Source organism: Anomaloglossus baeobatrachus, chromosome 3 (genome assembly GCF_048569485.1).
Source record: "Anomaloglossus baeobatrachus isolate aAnoBae1 chromosome 3, aAnoBae1.hap1, whole genome shotgun sequence".
Taxonomy (NCBI): domain Eukaryota; kingdom Metazoa; phylum Chordata; class Amphibia; order Anura; family Aromobatidae; genus Anomaloglossus; species Anomaloglossus baeobatrachus.
Window position 1 is genome coordinate 597239434 of NC_134355.1, and position 17592 is coordinate 597257025.

General features: G+C 46.7%; 1 protein-coding gene across 1 annotated transcript; it reads right to left on the bottom strand.

Moving 5' to 3' along the window:
* Positions 1-3931: 3931 nt before the first annotated feature.
* On the bottom strand, positions 3932-17370 carry LOC142295635 (C-C motif chemokine 20-like). Its single transcript, XM_075338735.1, has 4 exons — positions 17288-17370; positions 16915-17020; positions 11320-11394; positions 3932-6567 (listed from the first exon to the last, which is right to left on the bottom strand). Exons 1-4 carry the CDS (start codon positions 17352-17354, stop codon positions 6507-6509), a joined length of 309 nt encoding a protein of 102 aa, XP_075194850.1. The 5' UTR covers positions 17355-17370; the 3' UTR covers positions 3932-6506.
* Between the last annotated feature and the right edge of the window lie 222 nt (positions 17371-17592).

The window sequence follows — 17592 nt, forward strand, 5'->3', positions numbered from 1 at the left end:
CCAAAATGCCTCCATAGCCCTGTTAACGGAGGAGAAACACCAAAAATTAGTTGCCAAAACACCCGTTGATGCAACGAAAACTGATGTTTTTATTGCTGAAGTAGTCCCCCCAATTGGAACTAGCCACTACCAAGAAAAACTCGAACAAAATCCGATTTTTGGTAAAATACTGCCTCCACCCAAGATTGTGGCTCTATGTCCATCCCCCATTTGCCCTGCTGAAAGCTCTGTCAACTAACCCAACCTGCCGCTACAGTAAAAGTTCACAATCAAAATAGACCACAAGCTTCAAAACCCTAACGACCATCCATTATAACTACCCAGGAAAATATATCCTGGCCCCCACTGCCAGGTCGTTGAAGAATTCCTCCGGCAACCGTATACAAAGCGTGGGGGCCTTGCCCCCGCCATAGCCACCTTCTCACTACCCGAAAAAATTCTGGCTATGGGCACATGCAAAAGCAAATTAAAGCATGCCCAGCAACAACCAAAGGTCTGCCACTGCATTTGATTTTTCTCATTTATTTTTTTAAATATATAACCCGCTTTGCGCACTTCAGTGAGGAAAGACACTTCCTTGTCCCGTAACCTGTACTCAATCCCCCCCTGCTCTCCATCCTCCTAGAATCAATGGAGATTCCCAAGATGTTCAGACAATTGCCAGGGCCCTTCTTTCTCTCCTGGCAAACTGCTGAACTATCCATGCCCTAGCCCTTAGCAAAGATGGCAAAAAATGGGGAGCTGACCGCCCCATGTACAGGAAGTTGTTTGTTTTTTTTTTTTTTTTTTTTTTTGAGGTAAGACATCATCAGCAACCCAGCCATACTGCAACCCCCCATTCTAGAAATGAACCAAACCCTTCCAATAGGCACAAGAAAATAGGGCAAACCATAAGTAAACACCAGATCACAAAATATAAACCATCCCCAAAACAACCTAACAAATGCATGCTGTCAGGACGCCCTGGCAACGAACGGCATGTCAGAAACGATAACTCATAAGTGACCCGGAATTTATTCGGCTCCTTCTTCTGCACTACCCCTAACGAAGAAAAACCACCAGAACCAGAAATGGCAGAGATAAAACTGAACCGCCCAATACCTGCACGATACCTCGCACCAAAATTATTATTATATTTTATATACATTTACTATTATTATTATGATTCTAGAACCCACCGCAGCCTGAACCCTGGTATCTCAACGAGCCGTAAGGCCTCATCACACACAAGGACAAATCCCCGGCAGATCCGCGGCCACAGCGAAACCCCGGACACACCGCTCCATCTGTACACAGCCACAAATCTGGCACTGATTGTCCGCAACTTCACCGTGACCACCAATCCGCCGCAGATCCATCCCCGCGTGCGACAAGACCCCCAAGGATTTATGCAGTGTCACCCATCCTTCCACTGCCTGAACTGCCCATCATTTCAACACCGGGTGTGATCGCCACAAAACCAATGAACCTTCCTTGTAGCAGAACACCCCTGAACAATTCTCAGGCCCCCCCCCCTTTTTTTTTTTTTTTTTTTTTTTTTTTTTTTTTTTTGTGTGTGTGCCTGGATGCTTGCAGAATGGCAAACACCTGAAGCCAGTTAGCAAAATCGAAAGTTTAACCACTCACCCTTCTCTATCTGCCCTGACACCGCGACCCCCACCACAAGATGTGGCCTAACTTGATGACCAACCGGCGACCTGCCTCAATGCCCGACCCCCAAAACGGAAACGGGGGACCCCATTGACCCGACCTTTGCCTCCTCCACACGTTCCGGCAACTCCTTCCCAAACCCTAACATGCTGCAGACCCTACTAACTGACCCCACAGAGGCCCCCCAACATGCTAAAACTAAGACCGCCGCCATTCCCCCTGGGCCTAATAAAACACCTACCCAGGAAAATCGCACTAGATGAATACACAGAACATACAATTAAACTCACCAGGCTGTGTGGGGGCATGGGACCCACCAGCCGCAACACCCGATTCCAGCCGATGACTCTCCTCAGGATGTTGAGGCACTCAAGCCGCTTGCTTAGGGAGACCCCAGCAAGCCGCCGCGCTCAAACCTAGCGGGACCACCAGGGAGCAGACTACCTGTTGAACGATCTCCCAGGACGTGGATCATCCCCTCCTAGATGACGACCTCTTCCTCGACACGGACCTCATCCGCGAAGACGAGCCCCTCCGTGCTGCTGACCTCCAACATAAAGGCGACCTCCACTGTGATGACGACAGCCTCCTCCTCAATGCTGACCTCCTTCCAGATGCCGATCCCTGCGCCGACCTCCTTACCGATAACCATTACCGAGCTGAAAATGACCTCCACATTGACCTCCAGCCAGATGATGACCTCCTCACTGACCCCCACACTGAAAACGACCTCCACGCTGACCTCCAGCCAGATGATGACCTCCGCGCTGACCCCCTCACTGAAAACAACCTCCATGCTGACCGCCAGCCATATGATGACCTCCGCGCTGACCACCTCACTGAAAACAACCTCCCTGCTGCCCGCCAGCCAGATGATGACCTCCGCGCTGACCACCTCACTGAAAACAACCTCCATGCTGACCACCAGCCAGATGATGACCTCCGCGCTGACCTCTGTCCCCGATGACGACCTCCGCGCTGACCTATGTACCCGATGACGACCTCCGCGCTGACCTCTGTCCCCGATGACGACCTCCGCGCCGACCTCTGTCCCCGATGACGACCTCCGCGCTGACCTCTGTCCCCGATGACGACCTCCACGCCGACCTGTCCCCGATGACGACCTCCACGCCGACCTCTGTCCCCGATGACTACCTCCGCGCCGACCTCTGTCCCCGATGACTACCTCCGCGCCGACCTCTGTCCCCGATGACGACCTCCACGCCGACCTCTGTCCCCGATGACGACCTCCGCGCCGACCCCTGACCTCGATGACGACCTCCGCGCCGACCCCTGTCTCCGATGACGACCTCCGCGCTGACCCCTGTCCCCGATGACGACCTCCGCGCTGACCTCTGTCCCCGATGACGACCTCCACGCTGACCTCTGTCCCCGATGACGACCTCCACGCTGACCTCTGCCCCCGATGACCTCTGTCTCTGAGTGTTTCTCCGGATGTCCAGTTGCTGCCACCACAAGCAGTCCCCCCACAGGTATATCACTAGGAAGGACCGCCGCCATCTTGTTGAAGCCCTGATCACTAGAGGCTTGAGGCAGAGCCTCGGTCACATGATACACCGAGGCCCCGCCCACCTCCGCAGGTCCCGGCTGCCTTGTAAGATTCCTCCCCTGTTCAATCTAAAAGCACAGGATGGAGAGATGGACAGGGAGGGTCCCCGGGGAGGGGGCTCTTGCGGCACCACTGAGACCTCAGGAGCTGCTCCTGGTGGCAGACTGTCAGGCACACTCGCCCTGCGTGCCCACTGGGGAAGTGGATCTTCTGCAGCAACCCCCACAGCCGAACCTCTCAATATCTCCAGCACCTGTGCTCTGATGCAGCTCCATCCACGCTGCTGGCAGCCCCCTGCAGCTGCTCCAGAAGTTTTAAATCACCATGATTATAGTCACAGCAGGAGACGAGGTGAAAAGAGCTCAGGTCCTTTTCTGCTGGCTTCACATGCTGTTCTGATAGTACCCACCCCTTCTACTGATTCTATATTCCCAACTGATCACCCCTAGCACTTAAACCCAGCCCCTTAAACTTCTGACCCCCCACAGCCCGCGCTTTCTTTCCCTGCAACCAGTGTTAACCCCTCGTTGCCCTTCAAAGTCAGTCATGAGTCACTTTGCCCATGGCTCCGCTGTGGGCTCCGTTCAGCCTGCAATGAAATCCACTACAATATCTGCACAATTTGGCAAGAATATTACTTATGTGGATTTTACAAACCTAAATTTAACTTTAATAAATTGGTTCAGGCAATAGGACAAATATGAATGCATTATTCTTTTATTATATTTGCTACATTCAAGAAATACTTGGACAGATCATAAAAAATAAACTAACGCATAAAAAAACATATTAACTTATAGAGATCTAGCATTCATTAAGTGTGCATATCAGCCATTGACATTTGTGTAACATACTTGGCATATCTATAGAGAAAATTTATGAATTGATTCCTGTCCGCAAAGTAACTTTCACTCTAAGCCTGGGTCACTCAACTATAGATTGTCTTTTCCAAGAGCATCGGGTCGATTATGTTAATGACACTGATCAAACTCTGTTTCGAGTATTAGCATAGCATGACCTGATTCTCTCGTATGTGAGGCTAGGAGCACATTGTGAGGGGAAAATGGATAACACAATTTCTCCATCTTCTCCATTGTGTGAGTTTGGGAAATAGGACTGCACTTTGATGTCATCCGAGTGCAGGCCGATGATTTCCACATATCCATAGACTTGAATGAGTGAGTGGCATCTGACTTGAGAAGCAAATCACAGCATCCTGCCATTTTTTCCCCATACTGAATCGGTATGCGAAAAAAAACCATAGAGCAACACAGCCCTATGAAATATCATTAGTCCAAGTGATATACGATCAAAAATCGAAGATTACTCTTCTGATTAAAGGGAACCTGTCAGGTGCAATATGCACCCAGAACCACGAGCAGTTGTCGGTGTATATTGCTAGTCCCTGCCTAACTGTCCCAGCTATAGTAGCACAGATGAAGGGATCTTTAGAAAAATTATTTCTAAAGATCCTATATGATATTTTAATGAGGGCAGCGACTAGTCGTAAGGGCGTTAGTTCCTGCCCTCAATTCGCCTTCTTAGCATGTTAGCATGCCCTTGTGGGCATGCTAACATGCTATTCAATGTCAAATGCCTGTCGTCATCAGCGGTGACGTGTATACCTGTGTCCACTGTCACCACTGATCAGAATATCCGGCACGTCCGGTCATGCACACTATGAAACAAGGTGTACTCTTCTGATCATATAAACTGACCCTAAAGGCCCCGTCACACGCAGCGATATCGCTAGCGAGCATACTCGCCCCCGTCGTTTGTGCGTCACGGGCAAATCGCTCCTTGTGGCGCACAAAATCGTTAGGCGCTGTCACACGGACTTACCTGCCTAGCGACGTCGCTGTGGCCGGCGAACTGCCTCCTTTCTAAGGGGGCGGTTTGTGCGGCATCACAGCAACGTCACTAAGCGGCCACCCAATAGAAGCGGAGGAGTGGAGATGAGCTGGCGTAAATATCCTGGCCACCTCCTTCCTTCCTTATTGCTGGCGGCTGCAGGTATGATGTAGTTCGTCGTTCCCGAGGTGTCACACGTACGATGTGTGCTGCCTCGGGAATGACGAACAACCTGCGTCTTCAACAAGCAACGATTTTTTGAAAATGAACGACGTGTCAACGATCAACGATAAGGTGACTATTTTTGATCGTTACCGGCCGTTCGTTGGTGTCACACGCAACGATGTCGCTAACGATGCCGGATGTGCGTCACGGAATCCGTGACCCCGGCGATATATCGTTAGATATGTCGTTGCATGTAACGGGGCCTTTAGCCCAGCGTTTTGAAGTGGTGGCAATGGACACAGGTACAGGTGGCTGTGCTAACATGCTAAGAGGGCGGAATGAGCACAAAAACTAACTCCCTTGTGACTGTGCTCATTAGCATATCATAAAGGATCTTTAGAAATACTTTTGCTATAGATATCTTTATGTATGTTACTGGATACTGGGACAGTTAGGCAGGGATTAGCAATATGCACGCAGAACTGCTCGTGGTTCTGGGTGCATATTGCACCTGACAGGTTCCTTTAATACTGTGATGTGAACAAGCCCTAATTCTCAGACTTATATATTAACACAGGTTTATGCAAGAAACTCATATATGTATGGTGAAATAAGCAAACTTCCTACAGATGTTGCCTGGATCATATTTGCTGCTAAGACTAAAATGGAAAATACTGAGTTTCCATGCTAAGAAGTTACAGAAGAAACTACGTAAAGACCTTAGACGGAGGAAAGTGCAATCGTTTACTGAACCAACTAGAACAGTGCATCTGATCATTGATTCCTTACATTTCCTAAACAAACTAAATTATTAACAAGTGTTTTCTACTAGGACTTCAGTATTAATAACTTTTTATTAGGATAGTACATAAATGTTTCATTAGTGGAATTTCATCTCTGGGATTGTTTGATTTGGCACCGAGCACAGCTGCTCATATATTGGAGCTATCATGTATGTGTGATATATATACTGTATATATATATATATATTTTTTTTTTCTTCACTTATATAGAACCATTAAGTCCATAGCACTATACAGAGATCAGCTTATGTATACTGTATAATGCTGATTGGGAAAGAATATAGGGATCCCTAGAAATGCAACGTTATAGAATCTGACCCAGCCACTGCAATGAACATGATCAATAATAATTACATTAATTAATAAAGTGCTGAAATTATGCAATCTGAAAAAGTAAAGTGGCAGTCCGAAAAATACAGAATTTTATAGCTTATTTTTGTAAAGAAAATAATACATTTGTATAATGCTCAGATTAAAGCCATTTTGGTTACTTTCTTTATGGATTGTTCATTTTTTGTCTTCTTTTCCCTGCAAGCAAAAATAGAGACATAGATATTACTAATCAAGTGACAAAGGTTTAAACTGGTAAGCTTAAAAAAAACAACATTTTTTATTTGATTTGGGCTTTGTTTTTTCCTTGCAATAGGTTTCTTGGTTACAGTGGACAGATACGTTCACATTCTCAGAGCACAAGAGTCTACAGAGTATAGACGTCTTCTACGAGTATAACATTAGTCTGTCTGTGCAGATAGGACCTCAGCTTGAAACATCATTGTAACGTAATTCTAGGTATGTAGCTGAGGCTGCCATTTTTAAAGAGGATATTTTACTGGATTTTTTTATTAGTTATTTCTTATTAAGTACCTTCTCCAATTGGTGCTGACCACTGATTCTGGAACAATTATTGCTTTCATTATGTGCCCCTCCATTCTAATGTTATGCCCTCTGGTAATAATGGTGAATTGTTAAATATTTTCCCTTCAGCCAACTGGGTATGAACTATAGAACTTTTCTGTGCATGTTTGCTTTTTCTCCTTTGATGTTGGCCAATCAAAAAATGGCTGCCCCTCAGAGAAGTTTTGTGGTACACACCCAATTGCTTGAAGGGAACATTTGCACCATAATTACTGATGGGGCATGTGATGGTGCAATATGGGGGTTGTGTATAATTTGTGCAGGTTCGTATTTTAGTTGTGGTGCTCTGTCCATTCTGTGTACATTGTCCTGTTTGCAGGTTAATCACCCCCTGCCGTGCTTTTGTCCCTAAGTCTGGGGGAGGGGTCCTGGGATCCACCCAAACTCTCTGCTTACCTGGGAGATTATTCAGTCTGGCTTAGAACTACAAGAGAAAAGCAGGAAGACTCATCCTCTGGGGTAGAAGCTGCAGCTACAGGCAGCACCCCAGAGAGCCATTGAGAAGCCATGATTTACCTGGAAAAGGAATGCTGGAGGATTGTGACTGATCCCCGGGACATTTATCCCTTACTGGACTATTGGCGTGTTCCTGGACTATTTTACCCTCTGTGTGGTGGATTATTTTATGGACCATCTGATTTTGCTTGGAATAAATGTTCTTTGGATTGTTCATCCATCTCTCGCTCTGTTGATTGTGTGATATCAGAAAAGGACCCTGTGACAGGGCATTAATTTTTAATTCAGTGGCGCAAATAAAAAATGAAATACTGTTCTAGAATCAGTGGATTAGCACCGAATGGACAAGGAACTCATTGTAAATGCAAAAATCCAGTGAAAGGTCATGTAAATTATAACAATATGGTAAACTAAGTGGATGAGACACAATCACCGTATGGAGCAGAAGATGATACCAAGTACTGAATTCTCCCAAACATATTCAATAGAAAATTTCTCAATCCATGAGCACAACTTTTGAGATGCAAAAAAAAGTCAATTGCCATATTTTCTCAATGTTTACATTTTTCTACATTTGAAAAAAATTCTGCTGCCCTAAGTATTTTTGCTGATTTCATCCAAATGAAAGGTGCTGATTCCAGATGTGAAGTACAAAAAGTATGTAATACGTCAATTTTTTTCACAAAAGAAAAAGGTTTGATTAAAGGTACTAAAGTTGAAAATTTGTCGTAATAACAAATTCTGAAAAACGATTGAACGTAATAAATTTTTTAAGGCAACAAACGAGTCGATCATTTAACCAAGAGAGCAATAGCTGTATAAATTTTGATTTCTAGGGAGAAAATTACACACCGTATTTTTCGTTTTATAAGATGCACTGGATTATAAGACGCACCCCAAATTTAGAGGAGGAAAATAGGAAAAAATAATTTTTAATGTTAAAATGAGGGTCCATCTTTTAATCCTAGTGCCTCTTATATTAGCTCACTAGGGGGAGCAACGGTAGTGGAGCGGCTCAAAAAGGTCACAGGAGGCAGGGTCAGCGATGCTGTGGACACGGAAGAGTGGGTGTTGTGGCTCAGGAGGGTCAGTGGATAGAGGGTCGGCGGTACTGCAGGCTCGGAGGAGGTGTCACCGCTCAGGAGGATCAGTGGACAAAGGGTCGGCAATAGTGCGGGCTCGGGGGTGTTGCGGCGGTGGGCGCCATTGGTCTGCCGGCTGGCTGTGGGCTCCATTGAATCCCCAGAGGTTGTGGCAATGGACTTCAAGAAAATGTCCGCGGAGGCAGCGTGTGCGCAGATTGGCCTCCACAGTCATTTTCTTCAAGTCCATCGCGTCAACCGAGGGTGATTGAAAGGAGCCCACAATATCGCCAACCCTCTATCCTGTAACCCTGCTGAGCTGCTCCACTGCAGTGACATCCCGTCCTCCGAGCCCTCAGTATCGCCAACCCTGTGTCACCTCCCCGGTAAGCCATATCCGGATTATAAGATGCACCCCTATTTTACCCCCACTTTTTAGGGGAAAAATGTGCATCTTATAATGTGGAAAATATGGTAAATAGCAGTCATCAACATGATTTTGAGGTGCTTGCTGCACCTTTGGAACTTCAAAGCTGAGATTTTTTCTCTGACCCTTAGTCCACTGTCTCAGGTCTTCAACACATATCCTGGACACTTCTTTGCCGCCCCCATGTCAGCATCCGAGCTGCTCGGATCCGGATCCGCGGTGGCTCGAGGGTCATCCGGACCCGGGGGTCATGCGGCCACTCCAAATAAAGGGGGAGTATTTGCAGGGGATAGTGTCTAAAGTTCGTGACGCCACCCGTGGTGTGTGGTAAGGTGGCGTACCACCGCTGCAGCTGGGAGTACCCGGGGGCGATGGAGTGGGCAGCCAGGTGTTTAACCCTTCCATGGTTAGGGGGGATGCCCCGGGGCTCGGTGATGGTAACGGGGGTGTGCCGTTGGGGAGGTAAGGGTCACTTGCCTACTCACTCAGTCCATGAAGCTGACACCAACAACTTAGTAAACCAAAGTTCTGGACACCATTGCCGCTGAGGGGAGCACGTTTGGGTCCTGTTCCCGCTGGTGTTGCCTGATGATCTGTGACCTTTCCCTTGGCACCTTGTTCTCTTAGTTGGCCCCTATAGCTTGAAACTAGTCGGGTCCTGCTCCCTAGTGTGGCTAACTGAGGGAGCTTGCTCTCAGGATTCACGCTTGGGATTTCCTGGACCATTTTAGTGAAAAAGTCCTATCCACCTCGTTGCGCTAGTACCCCAATTTTGGAGCAGGTGGAGAGCGGATCTTGAAGGCTCCGTTCTCGTTGGGTGAATTGTCAGGTTGCCTGAAGCTACTCCCTGACCTAGGGTCTACGTACCCCGTTGTGCCCTGGTCCTGGCCCGATGATGGTAAAAGGCCGCCGGCTGTCGTCCTTGACAATACCGTGCTCCTTGTCACGATCCCCTGTGACCGGGGGTCCAGCTCCTACTAGGCCCAGACCACATCTGCAACCTAGTAACTTCCAAGGAGCCCGGCTCCTGACCTCCTCTCTCCTTCACTTCCAACACTACACTGCCCTACTCCTGACACTCCTGACCTCCCCTTAACCAACCCCCCAAGTGGCGACCCTATTCCACTCAGGCCGTTCACTGGTGTGTCTGGTGGGTGTGGTGCAGAGTGTTCCTAGGATTTTGATTAGTTGATGTTGGCAACACCATTATTTGGGGACCCGTAACTAAGGAGGAGGTGGATATTGCACAGAAGGGCAGATTGCACAATACCCTGTGACGACCTGATATGCCAGGGCGTCACATAGGGCGTCACACTTTCTGTGGTGTCCAAGGTTTTTCCTGGTCACCTAGTTTAACACCGAAATATCCATAATAAGCTTTACACAAAAGTCACATATATTTGTCATTTGTTTAAGTGTTGTAAAACAACCACAAATTTTTCCAGCTATATCAGGATCATTCTTGCACCGTCCTTAGACAGTTTGAGGGTTAAATTACATATTCAACAAAAACCTCTTTAAAGCCATGTGTGCACTAGAAACTGATTTTTTTCTTAAGGAAAAACTGGACCCTCTGAAAGAATCTCGCACCCGCGGTAAAAAAACGCACAAAAACCGTAACAAAATCCGCATGCGATTTACCGCGATTTGCCATGGATTTTCCGCGGATTTTCTGCAGGTTGGTACCTGTGGATTTTTACCATTATCTATGGCAAAAACCGCAGTTACCTGCAGAAAAGAAGAGACATGCTCATTAATTCCGCTGCGGAAAATCCGCGGGTAAATCCGCGGGTATAAAAAACCGCAGTGTGCGCACAGCATTTTTTAAAACCCATAGGATTTGCTGGGGAAGGACTGCAGCAATGTTAGACACATTTTCTGCAGCAAATCCGTGGCAAATCCGTGGCAAAATCTCCGGTAAATCCGCAGTGTGCACACATAGAACAGCCATAAAATTCCGATATTGGCAGTTTTTAATTGCTTGTTAAGCAGTTATCCTGTTAGTTATGCCAATTGCATAATCAGCATTTATTTTTGCCTATTCAGCATATTTAAATAATATCATTATAATTATATATAACGCTACATTATTTGTTGTAAGAGTTCCTTAGTGAACAGTGTTTTGCAGAAAAAAACGGACATGACTGGAGGGAACAGATATGATTTTTGGATTCAGAACAACTAAATTCATAAAGATCACATGTAATCTTGAAATCAGCAAAATTGATGTAGAGCAGTGTTATATATTTTTTCACTTTTCCAACTTTACTTCTCATTACTGCCTAATTGCATTGATACATCTGTCTGCCAGAAGCATCACTCAGTGCACATAAATATGCAGCAGGAACACTAGGGGTGCTAATAAAAAATAGCAAATGCTATAGAAAAATATCTACTTACGTCAGTTTTTTGATGACTGCTTTGACCCATTTGTCCGTGGGATTTGCACAAACTCTAAACTTCTTCGTGATCAATCTGTAAGAGCATAGAAGAAGCATTTTATCCTAATTGTGATCAAGTAACAGATGTGTCCCCTATTAACTCCTCTTGAATTTGGTTAAGGACTCTAATTGCTCACCATATAAATTCTATCAAATATTGCTCTATGCTAACTACACCCTTACAGGATGCAATTCCTGTCACAGCCATTAGGTGGCCACACATAGGCACATATAGCACAAACATTTCCTGACAGAGTATCACAAATCATGTTTTTATTTTAAATGAAGCAGATATCCTCAAGCTAAATATCTCAGGATATACTGAGGCAAGAGAAAAAGGTAAGACAGAGCACATATACCGTAATAATAATTCTAAAATATATTTATTCTAAATATAATGTGAAATTAAGGCTGGTTGCAGTAACATGTCAACTCACTGTCTAAAGTCTATGTTCATACACAATAGAGATTTATATATGTAGCATTGCAGCTTAAATCCATACACGTGAATGGCGCAAAACAAAGTTAACCCCTTCCCACTGTATGGCGTACTATTCTGTTATTGAGCATGAGCATGCGTAAGGAGCTGAGCATGCTCCATATACAGCTATTACCTGCCTGTAAGAAAAGCTGCCAGAGACAGCTCCAATCGCTTCTGTTTAACCTGTTAAATGCTGCTGTCAATCTGTTACAGTGGTGTGATCCTTTAGTTTAGAGGGAAGTGGGGCCCATTCTGGTGCCTATTGACTCCCTAGAAATGTGATCTCAAGGTGCCCAATTCATGCCAGTGACGTGCTGAAGGCCACCTTCACCAAAATATGAATGCTTTTGTGAAACCTTGCCAGAAGCTGAGCTTCATAGAAAATTGTAATTTAGAATCTATACTACACTACTAAGGTATTGCAGTATATAGTACCAGTATTTAACAGATCGCATATCCTCTGGTGGGACGAAAATATAGTGTGAAATAAAAAAACCACAAAACACATACATTTTGAATTACCCCCCCAGTTTTCCATCCCCTAAAAATAAAGAAATTAAACAAACTTAAAAATGAGCATTTTTGGCCTTCATTTGTCAGCAAAAGCTTGATTCATCAAAATCTAAAATTATTTCACCCACGCTGGTCTCTAGCACTCTTTCCTCTTACTTGGCTGACTAGGTATTAACCTTTTACAAGAGTAAAAAGGAAGAGAGTGGCCTCTTGTGGCCAGTGATTAGTACTGCAGACCAAAGGGAAATTATCACTTGTTAACAAAGGAAAACATTGCAGAAATACAAGCATTACACAAATACAATTTGGTGTGAATGTGACAGCCTATCCACCTCCTTACAGCTAGATGTTTCATACGTTCTTCTGAAAAAGTCCTTACACTGGCTTGCGTATATGGATGGATTATATTTAGAAAATTGGAAGAGATCTTATTTTTTAAGTATTTTATTATAGTATGAAACACAATTTTGATGGAAACAGTCAGGAGGTCTGTCTCCAATTTGTAAGGGTATGTGCAAGTGTGACGCCCTGGACTAGCCAGGTAGTCACAGACATGACACCACACACACCCCCTCCCCTGGATAGTTAACACCAGTCAAACAAAACCCTTGTTGCCTCCCTCCAGGGTCTGATGTCCACACCAGGTGGGGTGGAGCCAGGCGGTTGGCCCCACCCACCAAAGAGTTCACAGGCCTGGAGGCGGGAAAAGCAGTGAGTTCAGTTCAGTTGAGAATTGAGTAGACAGTGGAAGTGTGAGGAGAGAACTGTCGGTGTCTGGGTAGGGACCCAGACACGAACAGTAAAGTTGGCAGACAGTGGTGGCCGTCTGCAGGAGTTAGTGGACCTCTGCAGAACCGTAGGACCGGGGTCGGGCGGTGGCCCGCCGGTACCAAACCGGGGAGCGGAGTGAAGCTAAGCACAAAGGCAGGGCCATCGGACCCCGACTAGGCTTGGAGCCGCCGACAACGGTCAAATCTGAGAGTGACCGGAACCCCAGGGGTTTCCTAACACCCAAGACCCGACAAAAGACAACAGTCCACACCGTGAGGATACACAGCCAGCACCATAGGCTAGAGATCCAAGGGCCAGCGCCTGCGGGCAAAACGGGCTCCTTCGGTACCTATACGCCGGGGGGCGGACTACCGTTGGGAAACCATCAGAGTCAACACATTCTACAAGTTGGCGTCATGAACAGGATAAAACCGATCTACCTACCAGTTGTGGTGGGCGGAGGGGCTGCGCTCGCTACGCTCGGGTCCGCGGCTGCTGCTGTTCGGTGGCTCGAGTGGTGGGCCGGACCCGGGGACTCGAGCAGCGCTCCTTGCCCACGAGTGAAAAGGGGGTGGTTTGTTTTGGGGAGATAGTCCGTGACGCCACCCACGGGTCGTGGTGATAATGGGCACAACCGCTGCTGGTGACGGGGATCCCGGGAGCGATGGCAGGGAGCAGCTAGGATGTTGTCCCCTCCTTGGGTAGGGGTTGGTGATCCTGGGGCCCGAATGTGGAACGGGGAGGCTGGATGGCTGGGGTGCAGGGTTGCAGGGGCGGCGCGGCGCAGTGCCGGATGGCACTGTGGTACTCACTCAGGCACAAATTCACAGAGTCTCTGGTAAACCAAACGGCTGGATGGACGAGTCCCGCAGCCGGCTGCAGTGTCTTTGCTCTCCCCGCATAGGTTGATGGTGGCTGTCTTTCCCTGCCCTGTGTAGAATGTGTTGACTCCGATGGTTTCCCAATGGTAGTCCGCTCCCCGGCGTATAGGTACCAAAGGAGCCCGTTTTGCCCGCAGGTGCTGGCCCTTGGATCTCTAGCCTATGGCGGTGGCTGTGTATCCTCACAGTGTGGACTGTTGCCTTCTGTCGGGTCTTGGGTGTTAGGAAACCCCTGGGGTTCCGGTCACTCTTGGATTTGACCGTTGTCGGTGGCTCCAAGCCTAGTCGGGGTCCGATGGCCCTGCCTTTGTGCTTAGCTTCACTCCGCTCCCCGGATCAGTACCGGCGGGCCACCGCCCGACCCCTGTCCTACGGTTCCGCAGAGGTCCACTAACTCCTGCAGACGGCCACCACCGTCTGCTGACCTTGCTGTTCGTGTCTGGGTCCCTACCCAGACACCGACAGTTCTCTCCTCCTCACACTTCCACTGTCTACTCAATTCTCAAACTGAACTGAACTAACTGCTTTTCCCGCCTCCAGGCCTGTGAACTCCTCGGTGGGTGGGGCCAACCGCCTGGCTCCGCCCCACCTGGTGTGGACATCAGACCCTGGAGGGAGGCAACAAGGGTTTTGTTTGACTGGTGTTAACTATCCAGAGGAGGGGGTGTGTGTGGTGTCATGTCTGTGACTACCTGGCTAGTCCAGGGCGTCACACAAGCAGCGTCTTTTAGAAGTTGGTGTAACTAGTGAGTTTTTAAAGGGAATCTGTCAGGTGAAATATGCACCCCGAACTACGAGCAGTTCTGGGTGCATATTCATAATCCCTGCCTAACTGTCCCTGTATACACTAGCATAGATAAAGAGATCTGTAGAAAAAGTATTTCTAAAGAACTTTTAACATATGCTAATGAGGCCAGCGACTAGTCACAATGTCATTAGCATGCTACTCAAGGCAGCATCACCAGCAGTGACATGCGTATCTTTGTCCACTCTCTCCGCTGTTCAGAAGTCCCTGACACTTCCGGTCATGCGCAATATGGAAGTATTTCTTCCAAAAAGAAGTTGCAGGAAGAATGGACCGGTCTTCTTTTAACCATCTGATGTGGTTACAAGAAGCTAAAAACATATATAGCAAGTTTTTTGTTTTACATTGTGGTGCATTTTGTTAATTTTTTTATGCTGTACAGGCAGGATCCAGGCAGAATAAGCCTGAAAAAGCCATTGTGGGCTAATATCTTTAATTGGGTTTCTGCAATGCAGTTGAGTTTGAACCCCTCAAGCCACGTGCACACGATGAGTATTTGGTACATTTTTTACCTCAGTTTTTGTAAGCCAAAACCAGGAGTAGAACAATCAGAATTAATCACCAAATATTCACTGTGTGCACATGGCCTTAGTTCTGGTGTGAAGAGAACACAAATTGTAGATTTCAGCTCTAAAGCCTGCAGAACTATAAATGCAGCTCTAGTGCATAATACTGTCTGTGAGGCCTGAGTCACACTTGCGAGTGACTCACATGTAATACGCACGAGTCTCGCCTTGCATCACCCGGCACTGCCGCACACTCTCCAGACAGGAGCGGTTCGGCTGCATGTATTTCTATGCAGCTGAGATGCTCCTGCCCCGAGTGCAGCAGGCCGTGTCGGATGATGCAATACGAGAGTCGTGCATATTACACGTGAGTAACTCGCAAGTGTGACTCCGGCCTTAAGAGTACTTTACACGCTGCGATATCGGTACCGATATCACTAGCGAGCGTTCCCGCCCCCGTCGGTTGTGCGACACGGGCAAATCGCTGCCCGTGGCAAACATCGCTAACACCCGTCACACGGACTTACCTTCCCTGCGACACCGCTCTGGCCGGCCATCCGCCTCCTTTCTAAGGGGGCGGTTCGTGCAACGTCACAGCGACATCACACGGCAGCCGTCCAATAGCAGAGGAGGGGCGGAGATGAGCAGCCGGAAGATGCCGCCCACCTCCCTCCTTCCTCATTGCCGGTGGACGCAGGTAAGGAGATGTTCGTCGTTCCTGTGGTGTCACACATAGCGATGTGTGCTGCCGCAGGAATGATGAACAACATCGTACCTGCAGCAGCAATGATATTAAGGAAATGAACGACGTGTCAACGAGCAACGATTTTTCACGTTTTTGTGCTCTTTGATCGTAGCTCATTGGTGTCACACACTGCGATGTCGCTAACGGCGCCGGATGTGCTTCACTAGCGACGTGACTCAGACGATATATCGTTAGCGATGTCGCAGCGTGTAAAGCACCCTTTAGTCTGTGTTCCCACTATGAGCTTTTGGTGAGTTTTTGACTTTGCATGTTTTTGCTCAATCAAAAATTCAGCATCTTACAGCTCCAGCAAAGTGGATGGGATTTATAGAAATATTCTGCCCCCTGGGCCTCTTATTTGTGTAACCTGACCTGCAGAGCGTTTTTCAAATCCACATGTCAATTTCTCTTACGCTGACTATTATGTGCACATTACCCCCATAGACTTGCATTAGATGCGGAAAATGTGTAGTTAAAAAATGCACATGCGTTTTTAGTGCATTTGTACAGCGGAAACACATAAAAACCGGATGTAATCTGCACCTAAAAATGTCAGTAAAGTTTGTCAAAGCCGAATACCAGGAAGTATGAAAAGCAAAGTGTGACATATCAACAAAAAACCCAAAAAACAATATACGGTAAATGCATGTTAAAAAAAGGCACACCAAAACGCAATGAAAAAATGCAAATAACCTCATTTACATAATAGGTGCAGAAACTCACCAAAAGCTCATGATGGGAACGTAGCCTAACTCAGCATAAGATAAGTGACGCAATGCATTTATAAAGCTAATGAACGTCTTATGTAGATTGACTCAGTAAACAAATTGTGCAGCTAAGAATGTCACTTACATGACGGCATCAATGTCGCACACCTCAGCAGAGTACTGCATCATGTATCCTCTGACAGCTCTCGGGGGTAAAGGCTTAGTGGTGTATGTATAACAACAATCAAATACTGAAGAGAGAAAAAACATATAATAAGTTATGCGTAACAGGATGTCCAAAAATTACCCCCAAAAAGATCAGCTTTTTTCTATTATGCCAGAAATACCTCCACTCTTGTCCCTGGTCTATATCTTTTATTGCAGCTGATCCCCAAGCAAGTGGTTGAAACTGAGCTACAATCTTATTTCCATAATGTCTTCTCTTATTAAGCAATACTGGACATATACAAGACTGAGGTTGGTGTATAATGTATATTATATAAGTAAACCCCACTCACCAGATGCGCAGGACTGGAAACCCAGCAGCAAAATGAGCAGAATACTCAGAGAGCTGACGCGAGACATGGTAGAATGCAGTGGTTTCTACTGTATGTAGCACACAAGCGCAGAGCACAGGTAGTTATATACGTTGCCTACAACCACGTTCCACCCACATTTAACCTGAAATTTCCCCATTTACTTTCCACTTTTTGGTTAAAAATTTAAACTTTATTATACCAAAGCATGAAAGGTGGCTAGGAAAGTACTACTGCCCACATTCCCTGTCGTAATTTGGAACAAGGTATATTAACGTCACGGATCT

Excerpts from the sequence above, each read along its gene's own strand:
- LOC142295635 (XM_075338735.1), bottom strand. The coding sequence starts at position 17,354 with ATGTCTCGCGTCAGCTCTCTGAGTATTCTGCTCATTTTGCTGCTGGGT. Across the intron at positions 11,395-16,914 it reads TGCGACATTGATGCCGTCAT|ATTGATCACGAAGAAGTTTA; the intron begins GTAAGTGACATT and ends ATGCTCTTACAG. Across the intron at positions 6,568-11,319 it reads GCAGTCATCAAAAAACTGAC|GGAAAAGAAGACAAAAAATG; the intron begins GTAAGTAGATAT and ends TTTTGCTTGCAG.